Source organism: Lithobates pipiens, unplaced genomic scaffold (genome assembly GCF_037356315.1).
Source record: "Lithobates pipiens isolate NorthernLeopardFrog02 unplaced genomic scaffold, aLitPip1_a1.2 Scaffold_16, whole genome shotgun sequence".
Lineage (NCBI taxonomy): Eukaryota > Metazoa > Chordata > Amphibia > Anura > Ranidae > Lithobates > Lithobates pipiens.
Genome location: NW_027507748.1, coordinates 307,796,033 through 307,816,047, shown reverse-complemented (window position 1 = coordinate 307,816,047; position 20,015 = coordinate 307,796,033). Strand labels below are relative to the sequence as shown.

General features: G+C 42.8%; 1 protein-coding gene across 1 annotated transcript in view; it reads left to right on the top strand.

Moving 5' to 3' along the window:
• AMPD1 (adenosine monophosphate deaminase 1) overlaps positions 1-20,015 on the top strand; it is a 162,239-nt gene that overhangs the window by 114,881 nt on the left and 27,343 nt on the right. Inside the window, exon 9 of the mRNA XM_077481594.1 lies at positions 695-858. Within this exon, the coding sequence (XP_077337720.1) occupies positions 695-858 (164 nt within the window). The remainder of the gene's footprint in view (positions 1-694; positions 859-20,015) is intronic.

Below are 20,015 nucleotides of genomic sequence, written 5' to 3'. Positions count from 1 at the left end.
GCGCATTTTCGTGCATATATACATTCACGCAAATTTTCGTAATTTCGTGTGCCTTTTTGTGCAAACGTATTCTCGCGTTCTTGTTCTGCGGTATGTAAATGAGCATTTGTGCGCAAGCATGCGTATTTGCACACATGAAGCGTAATTTACTGACCAAAAATGCTGATATTTCTATTTTTTTTTTTTTTACTGAAGAATGCACGCCACTTGTTTACATGCCTGTGTCCATAGGCACATTATTAGTTCAGTAAAAATAAATAAAAAATCCTCTACTTGCTGTATGGTATTTATTTATTTATTTTGTTCTTTGATACAGTACAGTTTCTTTACATTTTTTTTTTAAGTTCTATGATAAGTGTCCCCTATATGCTCTTATTTTGACAATAGTTCACCTTGTATTCTTTAAAATGTCCAAGATGTAGTGGTAGGATTAGCCCCTCCACCCCCCACAGACTTCATTGGAGTTCGGTATTAAATTCCATGGGGTCATTAGAGAGAAAGCTAGCTATAGGTTAAAAAATAATTGTCCCTGGTATGCTATCTTGAATAATCTTCCTAAACTGTTTTTAAAACCTCTTTTATTTATATCAAGTTAAAAAAAAATATTTGCATAGTCACCTTTTAAATGTAAAGATTAACAAATGAATACACTGTTACATAAGCGTAATCCTTCAAATAAACATTGTTTTCCTAGGAAGTGGGATCAGATCTAGATGATGCTAAATACCAGTATGCTGAACCCCGACTTTCAATTTATGGACGCTCCCCAGATGAATGGACAAAACTTGCATTTTGGTTCAACAAGCACAGAGTCTATAGTCACAACATGCTGTGGATGATTCAAGTGCCAAGAATCTAGTAAGTATTTAATCTTCATCAGTGCTGCAATTGTTTCTTATGTAGTCCTGATGAAAGGGAGCTGTTTGTAACCCCAAAATTTAGTGGCTGTTTTAATCTGTGTTACTCTGCCTACAAATTAAAAGGTTTCTATTTTTTACTTTAAGATTAGTAGTGTGGTACTATGCTTACTCCCTTCACCATAGCTTGCCACCCAGGATGTCCCTTGCAGGTGAGATCTGCCTAACCAGAGCAATTGCACTCTGTTAAGGAAATGCAGTTAAATGATATTGAACTACACAGGGGTCAAGTCCTGGGAAAAAAAGTGTGGGAACTCCCACCCAAGATCCATTCCCCCACCAAAAAAAAAAAAAAAGGTACGCTCATATGCATATATACAGTACAACATTTATTGTAAAGTGCCAGTTTACAAAAACAAAATAACGTGTCAAACAAAACAATCAACACAATGGGTGATGATCTTTCCCTCGCAGGGAATTTCTACTACAAATACACCCTGTTCCAAATTCTGTTACACAGCCCATTAGAAAATATCCCACAAACAGGAATAAGTATTGGCAGAGTATTGAAGAGTATTGGCAGGGTATTGCAGAGTATTGGCAGGGTATTGCAGAGTATTGGCAGGGTATGTATTGAAGAGTATTGGCAGGGTATTGCAGAGTATTGGCAGGGTATGTATTGAAGAGTATTGGCAGAGTATTGCAGAGTATTGGCAGGGTATGTATTGAAGAGTATTGGCAGGGTATTGCAGAGTATTGGCAGGGTATGTATTGAAGAGTATTGGCAGAGTATTGCAGAGTATTGGCAGGGTATTGCAGAGTATTGGCAGGGTATGTATTGAAGAGTATTGGCAGAGTATTGCAGAGCATCGTCAGGGTATGTATTGGCAGGGTATTGCAGAGTATTGATAGGGTATTGCAGAGTATTGGCAGGGTATGTATTGCAGAGTATTGGCAGGGTATTGCAGAGTATTGATAGGGTATGTATTGTAGAGTATTGATAGGGTATTGCAGAGTATTGGCAGGGTATTGCAGACTATTGGCAGGGTATTGCAGAGTATTGGCAGGGTATTGCAGAGTATTGGCAGGGTATGTATTGGCAGGGTATTGCAGAGTATTGATAGGGTATTGCAGAGTATTGGCAGGGTATTGCAGACTATTGGCAGGGTATGTATTGCAGAGTATTGGCAGGGTATTGCAGAGTATTGATAGGGTATTTATTGCAGAGTATTGGCAGGGTATGTATTGCAGAGTATTGATAGGGTATGTATTGTAGAGTATTGATAGGGTATTGCAGAGTATTGATAGGGTATTGCAGAGTATTGGCAGGGTATGTATGAGTATTGGCAGGGTATTGCAGAGTATTGGCAGGGTATGTATTGCAGAGTATTGGCAGGGTATTGCAGAGTATTGATAGGGTATTTATTGCAGAGTATTGCAGAGTATTGATAGGGTATGTATTGCAGAGTATTGGCAGGGTATTGCAGAGTATTGATAGGGTATGTATTGCAGAGTATTGGCAGGGTATTGCAGAGTATTGGCAGGGTATGTATTGCAGAGCATTGGCGGGGTATTGCAGAGTATTGATAGGGTAGTGCAGAGTATTGGCAGGGTATTGCAGAGTATTGACAGGGTATTGCAGAGTATTGGCAGGGTATTGCAGAGTATTGGCAGGGTATTGCAGAGTATTGATAGGGTATTGCAGAGTATTGATAGGGTATTGCAGAGTATTGGCAGGGTATTGCAGAGTATTGATACTGATAGGGTATTGCAGAGTATTGGCAGGGTATCGCAGAGTATTGATAGGGTATTGCAGAGTATTGCAGAGTATTGATAGGGTATTGCAGAGTATTGATAGAGTATTGCAGAGTATTGGCAGGGTATTGCAGAGTATTGATACTGATAGGGTATTGCAGAGTATTGGCAGGGTATCGCAGAGTATTGATAGGGTATTGCAGAGTATTGGCAGGGTATTGCAGAGTATTGATAGGGTATTGCAGAGTATTGATAGGGTATTGCAGAGTATTCGCAGAGTATTGCAGAGTATTGATACTGATAGGGTATTGCAGAGTATTGATGAGTATTGGCAGGGTATTGCAGAGTATTGATGAGTATTGGCAGGGTATTGCAGAGTATTGATAGGGTATTGCAGAGTATTGGCAGGGTATTGCAGAGTATTGATAGGGTATTGCAGAGTATTCGCAGAGTATTGCAGAGTATTGATACTGATAGGGTATTGCAGGGTATTGCAGAGTATTGGCAGGGTATTGCAGAGTATTGATAGGGTATTGCAGAGTATTCGCAGAGTATTGCAGAGTATTGATACTGATAGGGTATTGCAGAGTATTGGCAGGGTATTGCAGAGTATTGATGAGTATTGGCAGGGTATTGCAGAGTATTGATGAGTATTGGCAGGGTATTGCATAGTATTGATGAGTATTGGCAGGGTATTGCAGAGTATTGATGAGTATTGGCAGGGTATTGCAGAGTGCAACTTACACACTAGTGACTAACCTGGTAGAGAAGGAGAAGTAAACTGGAAAAGTGCAGCGTGTGGCCCCAGGAGGCCAGGACTGACTGGCACTGGGTAGAGGGGAGGAGGGGGGGGGGCAGTCCGGAACTCCGGATCCAAGCAGGCGCGCAGCGTGTGTCAGCCGGCCCACTGACTCGCGCCAGTGCGTGCCCACGTGCACGGCCGAAGTCATGTGACCGGTTGCTAGATGCGGAGCGGCCCCTGCCTAGCAACCAGTCACTCAGCGGCTGAGGTGCGGCGGCGAACTACGCGCTGCATAGCCTCAGCCCTCAGGCAGCTAATGGGAACGGCGTTCCCGCTGTGGGAATAGTACGGGAACGCCGTTCCCATGCGTTCCCGCAGGACTCGAGCCCTGGAACTACAATAATTTAAGATCCATTTTCTCAATCCTGATGTGACAAGCAAGGTCAAACTTCCTGGTTTCCCTTTTTAACCACTCCATTACCGCCCCTTCCTGCCAATGGCAATTTTCAGTTTTCAGCGCTTTCGCTTGTTTAAATGACAATTGCGCGGTCATGCTACACTGTACACAAACACATTTTTTATCATTTTGTTCCTACAAATAGAGCTTTCTTTTGGTGGTATTTGATCACCACTGGGGTTTTTAATTTTTGCTAAACAAATAAAAAAGACCAAAAATTTTGAAAAAATTACGTTTTTCCTTGTTTCTCTTATACAATTTTGTAAATAAGTACCTTTTCTCCTTCACTGATGGGCACTGATGAGGCTGCACCAACAGGCACTGAGGAATCTTCACTAACAGGCACTGATAAGGCAGCACTGATGGTCACTGATGAGGTGGCATCAATGAGTTGGCACTGATAAGCAACACCGATGGGCACTGATAGGCAGCACTTATATGCATCATCGATGGGCACTCATAGGTGGCACTGATGGGCACTGACATATGACACTGGGCACTGAAAGGCTGCACTAATGGGTACTTATGGGCAATACTGATGGGCACTGATAGGTGGCACTGATGGGCATGGATGGGCACTGCGAAGTGGCACTGATGGACACTAATGGGTGGCACTGTTGGACACTGATAAGCATCACTGCTATGGAGGCACTGGCAGGCATTGCTGGTGGACACTGATTGGCATCATATGTGTGCGTACACATTGGCATCCCTGGTGGCCATGTTTAGACCACCTGGTGGTTATCAGTGGTGGTGATCCCTGGTGCTCTTGGTGACATACCTGGTGGTCCTGGGTGAGAATCCTTGGACGGGGTGCACTGATAATCAATCAGCGCAGACCCCCCATGTCAGGAGAGCCACCGATTGGCTCTCCTCTACTTGGGTCTGTTAGACGCAAGTGAGGCAAAGCCGATACATGGCTTTTCCTGTTTATACCATGATCAGCTGTGATTGGACACAGCTGATCACATGGTAAAGAGCCTCGGTCAGAGGCTCTTTACCCAGATAAGAGATGCAGTGTTTCAGACTGAAATACCACATCAACATTTGCCGCGCTGCACATGCCAGCTTGTTAACCCGATCACGCCATCTGACTACCGATCAGGATTACAGAACCACTTTCCCAACGTCATACTGCTATATGGCGGGCGGGAAGTGGTTAACCAGTTGCCGACCGCCGCACGACGATGTACGTCGACAGAATGGCACGGGCAGGCATATGGGCGTACCTGTACGTCCCTGCCTTCCCGCGGGTGGGGGGCCCGATCAGGCCCCCCCCGGTGCCAGCGGCGGCCGGAATCCGTTCAGGAGCGATCCGGGATGAGGGGGCGGCCATTCATTCATGGCCACCCCCTCGCGATCGCTCCTGACGAATGGAAGTGTAGCGTGACATCACTTCCTCTCCTGTAATGTAAACACAGGCAGAGGAAGTGATGTAATCTCTCCTCGTGTCGGTCTTTTTCGTTCCGGCACCGAGGAGAGAGGATCAGTGAGTTGCACCAACACACCACACGTACAGTAGAACACGCCAGGCACACATTCACCCCCCGATCACCCCCCCAATCACCCCCCAATCACCCCTGCACCCCCAGTCACAGTGACACCAATTGCATTTTTTATTTTTTTTGCATTGGTGTCATTTGTGACTGTAATAACTGTTAGGGCAGTTAGGGTTAGCCCCCTTTAGCTCTAGGCTACCCCCCTAACCCCCCCAATAGAGGTTTAACCCCGTGATCACCCCCCGTCGCCAGTGTCACTAATAAGCGATCATTTTTCTGATCGCTGTATTAGTGTCACAGGTGACGCTAGTTAGGCAGGTAAGTATTTAGGTTCGCCGCAGCTTTTTATAGCGTCAGGGACCCCCATATACTACCGCATAAAGCCCCCTGATTGCCCCCTAGTTAACCCTTTCACCAGTGATCACCATATAACTGTTACAGGTGACGCTGGTTGGTTAGTTATTTTTTTATAGTTTCAGGGCACCCGCCATTTATTACCTAATAAAGGTTTAACCCCCTGATCACCCGGCGGGTGATATAAGTTTGAGGGTCAGATAAGGTCTGCGTCGCCCCAGGCAGCGTCAGGTTAGTGCCAGTACCGCTAACACCCACGCGCAAAGCATACACCTCCCTTAGTAATATAGTATCTGATCAGATCTATATTAGCGTTGCCAGCATTTTAGGTTTCCCAAAACGCATTGTTAGCGGGATCAGCCCAGATACCTGCTAGCACCTGCGTTTAGCCCCTCCGCCAAGCCCAGCCCAGCCCACCCAAGTGCAGTATTGATCGATCACTGTCACTTACAAAACACAACACACATAACTGCAGCGTTCGCAGAGTCAGGCTTGATCCCATACCCATAGTGCCCTTCCTGCAGAATTCGCCAATCCTAATTGGGTGCCCACCACTTCTGCAGAACCCGTACTTCCCCAATTCACTGGCCAACCTGGCATTAACGTGGAAACAGTTGATTTTACAACACTTGACTTTTACTCACTGTTTTTCACCGAAGATCTCTATAGATCTATTGTGGACCAAACCAAATTGTATGCTGGTCAACACATCGCCACTGTTCCCCAGTCCGTCCTTGCCAGACAATGGAAACCAGTTACGGTTTCCGAATTTAAAATCTTTCTGGGCCTCTCCCTCAACATGGGCATAACCAAAAAGTGAGTTGCGGTCATATTGGTCCACTGACCCAATTCACCATATGCGCGTGTTCTCTGCTTCCATGTCCAGGGCACGATACGAGCAGATTTTGCGGTTCATGCACTTCAGCGACAATGAACTCTGTCATCCTCGTGGAGACCCTGAATACGATCGGCTCTACAAAATTCGGCCCCTCATAAACCACTTCAACCAACGTTTTGCAGAATTGTTTACTCCCCATCAAGTTGTCTGCGTTGATGAGTACCTGATTAAGTTTTCTGGTCGCTTGTCATTCAAACAATACGTTCCCAACAAGCGTTCCAGATACGGGGTCAAGATGTATAAGCTCTGTGACAGGGCCACAGGCTATACACGTAGTTTTATGGTTTATGAGGGTAAAGATAGTCACGTAGAGCCGGAGAACTGCCCTGACTACATAGGAAGCGCTGGCAAGATAGTGTGGGACATGGTGTCACCCTTATTCAGAAAGGGGTACCACTTGTACGTGGACAATTATTACACAAGCGTGCCACTGTTTAGTCACTTGTTTGATCAGCAGATTGGAGCATGTGGCACTGTGCGACCTAATCGCCGGGGCTTTCCCCAGCGGCTTGTAGAGTCCCGTCTTAGGCTGGGGGAGAGAGCCTGCTTGCGCAGTAATAATTTGCTCGCTATGAAGTGGAGGGATAATAAGAATGTTTTCGTTCTTACCTCCCTTCATGCAGACACGATGGTCCAAATTCCTACGGCGACTGGTATTGTGGAGAAACCCCTCTGTGTCCACAAATATAACCTTAACATGGGAGGGGTGGACCTCAATGACCAGTTGTTGGCGCCGTATCTAGTTGCCCGTAAGGCCAGACGCTGGTACAAAAAAGTGTCTGTTTATTTATTCCAATTGGCTATGCTGAATGCTTATGTGTTACACAAAGCTTCAGGACGGACTGGATCCTTCCTTAAATTCCAGGAGGATATCGTCAGAGCCCTTCTGTATCCAGGCGGTGCTCCACCTCACGTTCCCCAACCAGATGCAGTAAGCCGGCTGCATGAGAGGCATTATCCTTATGTCCTCCCTTGTACCCCTACCCAACGAGCCCCCCAAAGAAAATGTCGTGTCTGCAGAAAGCGCAGATATAGGCGTGACACCCGTCATTATTGTCCCCGCTGTCCTGACAATCCTGGTCTTTGCATTGGTGAACGTTTTGAACACTACCATGAACTAGTTGAGTTTTAGAGTAGGGTACAGCATTACACAGGCTAGGCACACGTTCACAGGGTCTCCCAAGATGCCATCGTATTTTGAGAGACCCAAACCGCTGGAACCGTTACAACAGAACTGTTAAAGTTACATAAAAAAGTGTTTAAAAAAAAAAAAAAAGTAAAATAAATAAATAAATAAATAAAATATAAAATAAAAAAAACAAAAATAGTTGTTGTTTTATTGTTCTCTCTCTCTCTATTCTCTCTCTATTGTTCTGCTCCTTTGTACTGTATTCTATTCTGCAATGTTTTATTGTTAACCATTTTTTGTTTTCAGGTACGCCATTCAGCTGTAGCGTGGATTTATTTATCTTGACAGCAACAGCGTTTGCTCCCACGATACGTAAAGCCGCGACTCCAGCACTGTTGGAGGTGATTTCACCACCACAGTTAAAAAAGAGCATATATGCCGAAGCATGGGGGCATAAGGGGTGGAGGAGCGATCTGCTCCTACCTTTTGCGGGAGGATGCCCCCATGCTTCGGCATATATATATTTTAGGCACAGATTGTGTTAAATGTGTTATTTTTTGCTATTTTTTTTTTTTGTATTTGCTTTGCAGGTATGGTAAGTCCTACTGTTATACTGTAATGTTACTTTGTTTTATTGTTAACCATCATTTGCTTAGCAGGTACGCCATTCTACTGCAGCGCGGATTTATTTATCTTGACAGCAACAGCGTTTTGCTCCCACGATACATAAAGTCGCGACTCCAGCACTGTCGGAGGTGGTTTCACCACCACAGTTAAAAAAGAGCATATATGCCGAAGCATGGGGGCATAAGGGGTGGAGGAGCGATCTGCTCCTACCTTTTGCGGGAGGATGCCCCCATGCTTCGGCATATATAAATGGTGCATGTATGCCCACCATTAGAAGTGGGTGGATGAAGGGAGGTATTCTAATGTTGGGCATCCCCACCGATCAATATTTTTTTCGTTCAGCCCACAGGCTGCATGAAAAAAAAAATTACAATATATGCCCAACCAGTTCCAGCAACATACTGGTATGTTGCTGGACTTTGAGTGCTTATACCAGAATGATGCCTGCAGGTTTAGGTATCATCTTGGTATCATTCTTTTCAGCCAGCGGTCGGCTTTTATGTAAAAGCAATCCTAGCGGCTAATTAGCCTCTAGACTACTTTTACAAGCAGTGGGAGGGAATGTCCCCCCCCCCCCCGCACCATCTTCCATGGTTTTCTCAGGCTCTCCTGTCCCAACAGGGAACCTGAGAATGCAGCCGGTGGTTCTGCCAGCTGACCATAGAGCTGATCAGAGACCAGAATGGCTCCAATCATCTCTATGGCCTAAGACACCGGAAGCTACGAGCATTTCATGACTTAGATTTTGCGGGATGTAAACAGCGCCATTGGGAAATTGGGAAAGCATTTTATCACACCGATCTTGGTGTGGTCAGATGCTTTGAGGACAGAGGAGAGATCTAGGGTCTGATAGACCCTAATTTTTTCAAAAAAGAGTACCTGTCACTACCTATTGCAATCATAGGGGATATTTACATTCCCTGAGATAACAATAAAAATCCTAAAAAAAATATATAAATGAAAGGAACAGTTTAAAAATAAAATAAAAAAGCAAAATAAATAATAAAAAACAAAAAAAACACCCCTGTCCCCCCCTGCTAAGGCGCAACGTCGAACGCAAGCGTTGGTCTGGTGTCATATGTAAACAGCAATTGCACTATGCATGTGAGGTATCACCACGAAGGTCAGATCGAGGGTACTAATTTTAGAAGTAGACCTCCTCCTCCGTAAATCTAAAGTGGTCACCTGTAAAGGCATTTAAAGGCTTTTAAAAATGTACGTAGTTTGTCGCCGCTGCACGTTTCTGCGCAATTTTAAAGCATGTCGTGTTTGGTATCCATGTACTCGGCCTAAGATCATATTTTTTATTTCATCAAACATTTGGGAAATATAGTGATTTTTAGTGCATTAAAATAAAAAAAAATTTGTTTTTTCCCCAAAAAATGTGTTTGAAAAATCGCTGCGCAAATACCGTGTGAAAAAAAAAAAAAATGAAACACCCACCATTTTAATCGGTAGGGCTTTTGCTTTAAAAAAACACTTCATGTTTGGGGGTTCAAAGTAATTTTCTTGCAAAAAAAAATATTTTTTCATGTAAACAAAAAGTGTCAGAAAGGGCTTTTTCTTCAAGTGGTTAGAAGAGTGGGTGATGTGTGACATAAACTTCTAAATGTTGTGCATAAAATGCCAGGACAGTTCAAAACCTCCCCAAATGACCCCATTTTAGAAAGTAGACACCCCAAGCTATTTGCTGAGAGGCATGTCGAGTCCATGGAATATTTTATATTTTGACAAAAGTTGTGGAAAAAAGACATTATTATTATAATTTTTTTTTTTTGCACAAAGTTGTCATTAAATGATATATTGCTCAAACATGCCATGGTTATATGTGAAATTACACCCCAAAATACATTCTGTTGCTTCTCCTGAGTACGGGGATACCACAAGTGTGAGACCTTTTGGGAGCCTTACCGCGTACGGTACCCCAAAATCCAAGCACCACCTTCAGGCTTTCTAAGGGTGTAAATTTTTGATTTCATTCCTCACTGCCTATCACAGTTTCGGAGGCCATGGAATGCCCAGATAGCACAAAATCCCCCCAAGTGACCCCATTTTGGAAAGGAGACACCCCAAGCTATTTGCCGAGAGGTATGGTGAGTATTTTGCAGACCTTCATTTTTGTCACAAAGTTTTGAAAATTGAAAAAAAGAAAAAAAATATACATTATTTTTTTTTCTTAATTTTCAAAAACAAATGAGAGCTGCAAAATACTCACCATGCCTCTCGGCAAATAGCTTGGGGTGTCTACTTTCCAAAATGGGGTCATTTTGGGGGGTTTTGTGCTATTTTGGCATTTTATGGCCTTCGAAACTGTGATAGGTAGTGAGGAGTGAAATCAAAAATTTACACCCTTAGAAATCCTGAAGGCGGTGCTTGGTTTTCGGGGCCCCGTACGCGACTAGGCTCCCAAAAAGTCCCACACATGTGGTATCCCCGTACTCCGTAGAAGCAGCAAAATTTATTTTGGGGTGTCATTTCACATATGCCCCTGACATGTGTGAGCAATATATCATTTAGTGACAACTTTGTGAAAAAAAATAAAAATAAATAAAAGTTTGTAATTTTCCCGCAACTTGTGGCAAAATATAAAATATTCCATGGACTCAACATGCCTCTCAGCAAATAGCTTGGGGTGTCTACTTTCTAAAATGGGGTCATTTGTGAGGGTTTTGTGCCATCTTGGCATTTTATGGCCTTCAAAACTGTAATAGGTAGTGAGGAGTGAAATCAAAAATTTATGCCCTTAGAAAGCCTGAAGGCGGTTCTTGGCTTTCGGGGCCCCGTACGCTGCTAGGCTCCCAAAAAATCCCACACATGTGGTATCCCCGTACTCAGGAGAAGCAGCAGAATTTATTTTGGGGTGTCATTTCACATATGCCCATGGCATGCGTGAGCAATATATCATTAAGTGACAACTTTGTGAAAAAAAATAAAAATAATAAAAGTTTGTAATTTTCCCGCAACTTGCGGCAAAATATAAAATATTCCATGGACTCAACATGCCTCTCAGCAAATAGCTTGGGGTGTCTACTTTCTAAAATGGGGTCATTTGTGGGGGTTTTGTGCCATCTTGGCATTTTATGGCCTTCAAAACTGTAACAGGTAGTGAGGAGTGAACTCAAAAATTTACGCCCTTAGAAAGCCTGAAGGCGGTTCTTGGCTTTCGGGGCCCCGTACGCAGCTAGGCTCCCAAAAAAATCCCACACATGTGGTATCCCCATACTCAGGAGAAGCAGCAAAATTTATTTTGGGGTGTCATTTCACATATGCCCATGGCATGCGTGAGCAATATATCATTTAGTGACAACTTTGTGAAAAAAAAATAAAAAAATAAAAGTTTGTAATATTCCCGCAACTTTTGGCAAAATATAAAATATTCCATGGACTCAACATGCCTCTCAGCAAATAGCTTGGGGTGTCTACTTTCTAAAATGGGGTCATTTGTGGGGGTTTTGTGCCATCTTGGCATTTTATGGCCTTCAAAACTGTGATAGGTAGTGAGGAGTGAAATTACAAATGTATGCCCTTAGAAATCCTGAAGGCGGTGCTTGGCTTTCGGGGCCCCGTACGCGGCTATTGACTTTTTTTTACCAAAGACATGTGGCTGAATACATTTTGGCCTAAATGTATGACTAAAATTGAGTTTATTGGATTTTTCTAATAACAAAAAGTAGAAAATATCATTTTTTTTCAAAACTTGCGGTCTTTTTACGTTTATATCGCAAAAAATAAAAATCGCAGAGTCAGTCAAATACCTTTAAAAGAAAGCTCTATTTGTGGGAAAAAAAGGACGCAAATTTCGTTTGGGTACAACATTGCATGACCGCGCAATTACCAGTTAAAGCAGCGCAGTGCCAAATTGTAAAAAGACCTCTGGTCATTGACCAGCAAAATGGTCCGGTCTGAAAGTGGTTAAAGTGCATTCAATGGATTTCAATGGATTTTCCATATATGGAGAATATGGTCCAGGTATAACAATCAATCTCCATCAATCTCTTGGAGTCACAGACAACCATAAAGACTCATCAGCCTTGTGACAATTTCTAAGCATACTTACTTCAGGGTACTTTAGTAATGTAATGATAAGTCTATAAATTGTTTTTAGATTTTAAAAATGTTTCAATCAGTTTCTCGGTATTGGTATAAGACATGCCACATTTCATTATATACAAGAATTGTTTTGTATAAAAAAATGGGATCCTGTTCCTTGTGCTTGTGCTGTGTAATTTGTGCTTGTGCTGTGTAATTTGCTTGTGCTGGTAAATTGCCAGTTTCTGCCCTCCCCCCTGTAAACTGACCACAGTATATTATGGCTGCTAAGCCCTGACACCGTGGTCAGTTTACTTGCCTCCATCATCCTGCAGCTCTGCTCTCCTCTGTGCTCCTGTGTCCTCCTCCCTCCTCCCCTCCCTGCTGGTCAGCTCCATCCACGCCACGATCCTCCCCTCTTGCTCTAAAAATAACAGTGAGGGTGATTTAGAACTGGTGCACACAATATCTGGTTCAGCTCTGCATATTAACCAATCAGCTTTTAGGTTTTATTGCCAAAGCTTAATTGAACAAGCTTAAGTTAGAAGCTGATTGGTTACTTTGCACAGCTGCACCAGTTTCTAAGTGCTCCAATTCTAGTAAATCCCCCCCGGCCCCCCCCCGCAGTCTTCCTATTATAGTTCCCTGTGTTATACAACAATAAACTCCCCAGTGGATGTCATTTATAAAAATATGTACTATAATACCTTATTTCTGAGCGCCACTCGACGCTCATGTGACTGCCTGCGGGGCTCCTCCTCTTCTCTCCTCGTCCCGGCTGACGTCAGCATGGGATACCCAGCACGCCTCCCCTCAGATCGGGAAAGGAGACTAGCGGACAGTCACATGAGTGCCGAGCAGTGCTCAGAAATAAGGTATTATACAGCATTTTTTAAATAAATGACATCCACTGGGGAGCTTAATGGTATATAACAGAGGGAACTATAATATGAAAAAAATTGGCTTAGACACTTTAATGACTGAAAAACATCCTGATATTGCTTAATTTTAGAGACTTTAAAATAGATATTACACATCCTTCCAAAAAACATCTGTGCATGCATTGCTTTCTATAATGGAAAAAAATAGATCATCTTTCTTTTCAAAAAAAATATTTTCCAATTAAGTTTTGATGTAAAATCTTGTTTAGAAATCTGGCTATAAATAGGAACCTGGGCTGTGACAACATTGGGATGGTTTGTTTTTGTGCTGAAGATTCTACATAATGCCGCATCTGATTTGTAATAAACTAGGCTTGTTGAGGCTTGCTTGCAGAAATTCAATACCTATATATTACAACAGCATAAAATTAGAAAAAAGTCAGATATTAATGAGCTATCACTTACTTAAAATTATAAGTTATTAGCATTTGTGTAAAAGGGTGATTTATGCCATAAGATGTTTATTACAATCCAATAAATAAGTAACTTTTTAACCACTTGCCGACTGTATACTGTATATATGAAGTGACAAGTTGGCTCTCCTGTGCAAGATCACATACCTAGTACGTGATCCTACACTTCTGGGTCTGGGGCATGCATGTGCGCCACCGGTGACTCACTGCTGCTGTGATTAGACACAGCGAAAGCTGATCTGCGGGTGCCGCGGACTCGATGTAAACAAGGAGGTTGCCATTCTGTCAGTAGGTAAGGCATTCATCCTGTGTTCCTGCAAAGCAGAAACATGGATCAATGTCTCCCCATAGTTCAAGCACCTTCCCCACAGTGAGAAAACACAGGCTAGGCACACAGTTAATCCTTTGATTGTCCCTGATGTTAACCTCTTCCCAGCCAGTGTCATTAGTACAGTGACAGTGCATATTTTTAGCACTGATCGCTGTGTTAGTGTCACTGGTCCCCAAAAAGTGTCAAAACTGTCAGTTAGTGTCCAATTTGTCCTGCTATCAGTCGCTGATCGCCACCATTACTAGTAAAAAATAAAAATTCCATAAATTTAGTTTGTAGACACTATAAATTTTGCGTAAACCAATCAATATACACTTATTGGGATTTTTTCACTAAAAATATGTAGCAGAATACATATTAGCCTACATTTATGAAGAAATTCGATTTTCTAAACATTTTTTATTGGATATGTTTTATAGCAGAAAGTCAAAAAGTCAAAAAAAAGGACATACATTTTATTTGGGTACAGCTTTGCCTGGCCGTGCAATTGTCAGTTAAAGTGGTTGTAAACTCAAATAAAAAAAAAAAAAACTGTAAGCATACTAGCTCATTATGAAATACTTACCTTAGATCGAAGCTGTTGCAGTGGTCCCGATACACCGCTGTGACCAGCGACATGTCTTCCGGAGTTATTTCTGTGATTGGCCAGAGGCGCGATAACATCACTCCCATGTGTGCACGTGGGAGCCGCCGGTCACGGCACCATCGAGCCGTTTCTTCAGTGCGCATGCGCCGATGACGTCCGCACAAGTGTATATGGTAAATATCTCCTAAACTGTGCAGGTTTAGGAGATGTTTACAGTAGCTACAGGTAAGCCTTATTATAGGTTTATCTGTAGATCCAAGTGATGTAATAGAGTTTACAACCACTTTAAAGTAATGCAGTGCCATATCACAAAGAATGGCCTGGTCATGAAGGGGGTAAATCTTTTGGAAATCAAGTAGTTAAAACTGCCATTATTGGACTTTATCTGCAATGTGTATGATTAAATGCAGCATGCTTTCATGTGCTATAATCTTGCATTTGATATGCTTCTGAGTTCCTTCGGAGCTGTTCTTGAGTTCTGATCTGCTTGGAGCCATTTGCGCTTTATTGACTTGTGTGAGGAAAAAAGCAGCTTTGTCAGAAATAACTGTCAGTGAATACAAGCTCTTCCTCATCTGACACCTGTGAAAAGTCCCTTTCCACATTAGGACTGTCCGAAAACGTGGTCAATCAGGAAAGGTCCACTGCATGCAGCAGTCTACTGCCAAAATGTTAAAAAATCTGTGAGAAGGAAGGGGCATGACTAACCCAGTCAAGCTTTATTATACTGCACAGGGAGCTAGCTGATAGACCAGTATGAGTGATATGACACCATCAATGTATTGCTGCCCCATTACTATTCAATAACAGATTGAAATGGTTCTTGACCAAGGCATTTAACTTAAACTCCAATAGAGTTGCAATTTTGAGATCAGTGTGTGATCACTGCACAGCGTATAGCCAGAATAGACTGCAGCCATTGATCTGTGTATTCTGGCAACACCGGTCCCACTGTTGGAATACAATGTCTCAGCAGGGGGAATTCCTCCGTCCACCTCACTTGTGTGGATGTAGGAATTTGTATGGTTTTTATTTTTTCATTTAGCTTGCTGAACAAAAAATAAATAAAAAAACAACAAATTTTCTGCCAACAAGCATGGGCGTCCGCAGGTAGGGACAAGGGGGGTCAAGTGCCGCCCCGGAATCAGGAATTGGATCTTAAATTTAGCACAGTTGCGTTGCTATTGGGGTGTGGGCAGCCCACACCTGGGTGCCACCTGCCAGTGGGGTGAAACCATCAAGGTGCTGTCAAGCCCCGCATCAGTGTAGTGTGACTTCAGGCTCTTTTCCCTGCTCAGTCCAGCAGAGAACTCGGCAGCGCTGTGACAGGAGAAAGGCAAGCTGAGGGCTATCAGAGGTTTTCCCCGCTCGCCCAGGACGGCAGCTCTCACCAGGTTCCCCACCCAGCTTCCTGCCCGCTCCGATCCTTCCCTATTGTTCATAACTTAGGGCCAGTCAAAGGAGACTAGGAGAGGAGAGCATCATGGGACATGTAGTCCCAAAGATTGGCGGCCCCATTTTCCACAGGGAGGAGGCTACAGCTCGATCAAGTGAGAAATTGAGAGACTGCAGCCGGGAAAAAAGCGGAGGGAGAGAGTGCTACAGGACAAAGAACGAGGAGTGTGCTGGGCGGAAGCCAGAGAGAGAGAGAGAGAGAGAGAGCCACGCTGCCTGTCTTTTGGTGGTATTTGATCACCTCTCTGACATGTCCCCTGTCAGAACAGGGAATGTCCTTGTTTACATAGGAAGTTCCCCGTTCTGCCTCTGCAACACGATTGCATCAAGTCCACCGGACCCGTGGGCACGCTCCCGTGGCTCGCAGCGTGAGCGCCCAAAATCCCACATGCACGGACCGACATATAGGTACGTCAGTTCGCGCAGGAGAGCCAACCTGCCACATTAAAATTACGGCAACTGGTCGGCAAGTGGTTAAAAAACAACCCCCGAGTATTTCTGCCGGTGGCTATCTTGAGTGAGGGCAGACAATTCATGTAGCATTTACTTCCTGCAATCCATCTGCCCTTAGCTCAGGCATGCAGGCAGGAGGCTGTGCTTAGCTAAGAAAAACCCCTCCTCCCCTCCTGAAGACTCCTGGGATGTATGACATAATTTGATATACTTTCCTATCTATTTACCAATGCTAGCAGCATGAAGACTAAAAAAAAGCAATGCTGATTGGGAGAGTGAAGTTCCGCTTTAATCACACAAGCAGATATGAGGGTTGATTTACTAAAACTGTAGAGTGCATATTCTGGTGTAGCTGTGCATGGTAGCCAATCAGCTTCTAACTTCAGCTTGTTCCATTAAAGGGTAACTCCACTTTCGTGGGGAAAAAAATAGCAAACATAAAAAAAAATAGCATATACGATTGAGACACAAGTCATATTGTAATTGAATGTTATTAAAAATGACTTTTACCACTCTAATTAGACTCACTTCTGCACATGGGCACAAACACACATGGATTTCTTCAGAATAACAAAAGGTAGAAATCTGCAACAAAGTTTGTTAAAACCCCTGCAGTGCACATAGATCACCCAGAGGGGAATGCTTTTTTCTCAACAAAGGTGGAGTTTGAAAAAATTGTTTTCTATGCAGAGCTGCACCAGATTTTGCACTCTCCAGTTTTAGTAAATCAACCCCACGCTGTTCTAATTAGAAAAAAAAAAATTCTACAAAAAGCAGTGATCCAATCCCATAACCAAGACATTCGATTTCAGCTATTGTTAGGCACAGAATTTACAGGATGCCATTGGTGTCATGGTGTCATATATGATATAGCAATTTAGCAATCTTGCAAAAACATATCACTAAAGATTGAAATGGAAAGATGAAATGCATTAATCTGCATAACAAAATAGCTTACATTTCAATTGTATGTATTAGATACAATTTTCCAATAACATTGAGTTTTTCTTTCAATGTCTTAGTATTGTTTCATGATGCTAGAAGGCAGTCCATCACAGTTTTTACAAATATAATGCTTATTACTTGCTGTGACTGCAGTGCAAACCTTATAGTTAGTAATGTGGGGACTGTAGCTGTTTCGTAGACTGATATATTTGACTTTCCATTTATAAGTAGGGCAGCTGGTTCCTTGCCATGGGAATAATAACATCAGGGTGGATATAGATAAAGGTTGTTATTTTAGCAGTGAAAGCAGGAGGTGCTACTATGGAATACTTGCCAAAGACTTGCAAATGGCCCCTTTCCCTCAATTAGGGCAACATCACAAAGCCACAGCCCTTCTATGAAACAAGAAAAATAAGCCATGTTAAACTAGTTTCCATGTGCATGCTAATGATATACACTTCTCTGGTAAATTCCCTAAACACTAACACACCTCTTCTCACCTTCTACCACCTGTTGGCACTAACTCCCCAGCAAAATGCCTTTTTTCTTACAACTGTTGCTCTATATGCCAAACTTAACCCAGTCAGTAGTACAGTACCAACTCATATCTATGACCCTGATGTGTGAATTTTCACTTTGAAAAATAAATTTTTACTTATTTTAGTGAGTAAGTTGACTGAAATAGAGTAAAAAGTAAGCTCATATCCTCTACCAACCTCCTACAGAAGTTATTAATATCATATTCTGCTTCAGACTCAAAGTAGTACTGTATTTAGGCTAGACATGTGCGGTTTGTTTTGTACGATTCGAAAATTCGTACGAATTTCTGAAAATTCGTACATTCGGAAGCATCCGAAATACAAATTTCTATGCTTCCAAATTGTATACGAAATATATGTTCACTGACAAATTTTGGGTCCAAATTCCATTACAACGGAAACGTGACTGGTGTTTTGTTGACCAATCAGAGGTTTTCTTCTGCTGCTGAGTGAGGGTTGGGAAAATTACCTTTTTTTAATATGGGAGTGGGAGACTGGCACAGGTAGTGGATGGGAGATTCAGAATCGGACATAATAAGAGTGTTCGTTAATATCGTTTTATTATTGTCATAATAATTACGATTATTTGGTATGATGAAGTTAAAAACCCAGGAAGTCAGCACAGCACAGGGATGGTGGGAGCCCCTAATAATGAGCACAGCACAGGGATGGTGGGAGCCCCTCATAATGAGCACAGTACAGGGATGATGGGAGCCCCTCATAATGAGCACAGTACAGGGATGGTGGGAGTCCCTCATAATGAGCACAGTACAGGGATGGTGGGAGCCCCTCATAATTAGCACAGCACAGGGATGGTGGGAGCCCCTCATAATGAGCATAGCGGGGGTACAACCTCAGAGTCAGGAGGAAGTCAGCACAGCACAGGGATGGTGGGAGCCCCTCATAATGAGCATAATGACTCGACGACTACCATATTGAGAAAGGTATTTTTTGCTTTTTAAATTCATCAACGAACGTTGGTAATTGTTACGAAAAGTTAACGAACCTAATGAAAATGCGTATTTCGTATGAATACGAATTAACGGCTAATATGAAATGGAACAAAACAAAACAAATTTATTGATAGCGCACATGTCTAATTTAGGCCAGACACAAGAGACAAGTGAACACCGCTGTAGGCAATTAACCCATAGTAATACCCATCCTGCTGATGAAGAACAGATGCTGGCTCTGAACATGATGAGGAATTGAAGGAAAAGCTGGACGGCCGCATTCTGTTATAACTTCTTTATTGAAGACGGCAAAATCTATATGGTTACAAGGACATCAGGGGCACAGGGACAAAAACTGACACGTTTCACACCACTATGGCGTGCTTGATTAAGCACGCAATAGTGGTGTTAAACGCATCCATTTTTTTATTCTTTTTTGAATTCTGTTTAAGTGGGAGATGATAATATAAGTCCCCTTTTTTGCTTCATGTATACAGCAGAAAATAGCAAGTCTTTATATTTCAATATCCTCTGCAACTTACTGCTACTCACTTTATTAAAATATCGTAAGTAAACCCAATCACTAAAATCTCATATATACTTTAACCTCCCTAGCGGTAATCCCGAGTGTGGCTCGGGGTGAATTTTCAGTACCAAAAGCGGTAACCCTGAGCCACACTCAGGATCGCATTGCAGGATCCAGGCAAAGTTACTTACCTTGTCCCCAGGGTCCTACAATGTCTCCCCGTTATGTGTACGGGCTGTGTATCAGCTTCATTCATCACAGTGCCAGGCTCCGTTCCCTGCGAACGTTGCAATGCACGGGGACAGAACACGGCGCCAAATTCAAAAAGTGAAAAACACATAATACACACAGTACATTGTAATTTTACAGATTATATTACTGTATCACATGATTTCACATCCCTTTTGTCCTAAATACTTTGTTCAGTGCCCTGCATGTAGTTTTATATTATAAATACTGTTCTTTCTGCCGGGAAGCTTGAGATTGTCCATAGCAACCAAAAAGTGTCCCTTTACATCAAAAACAG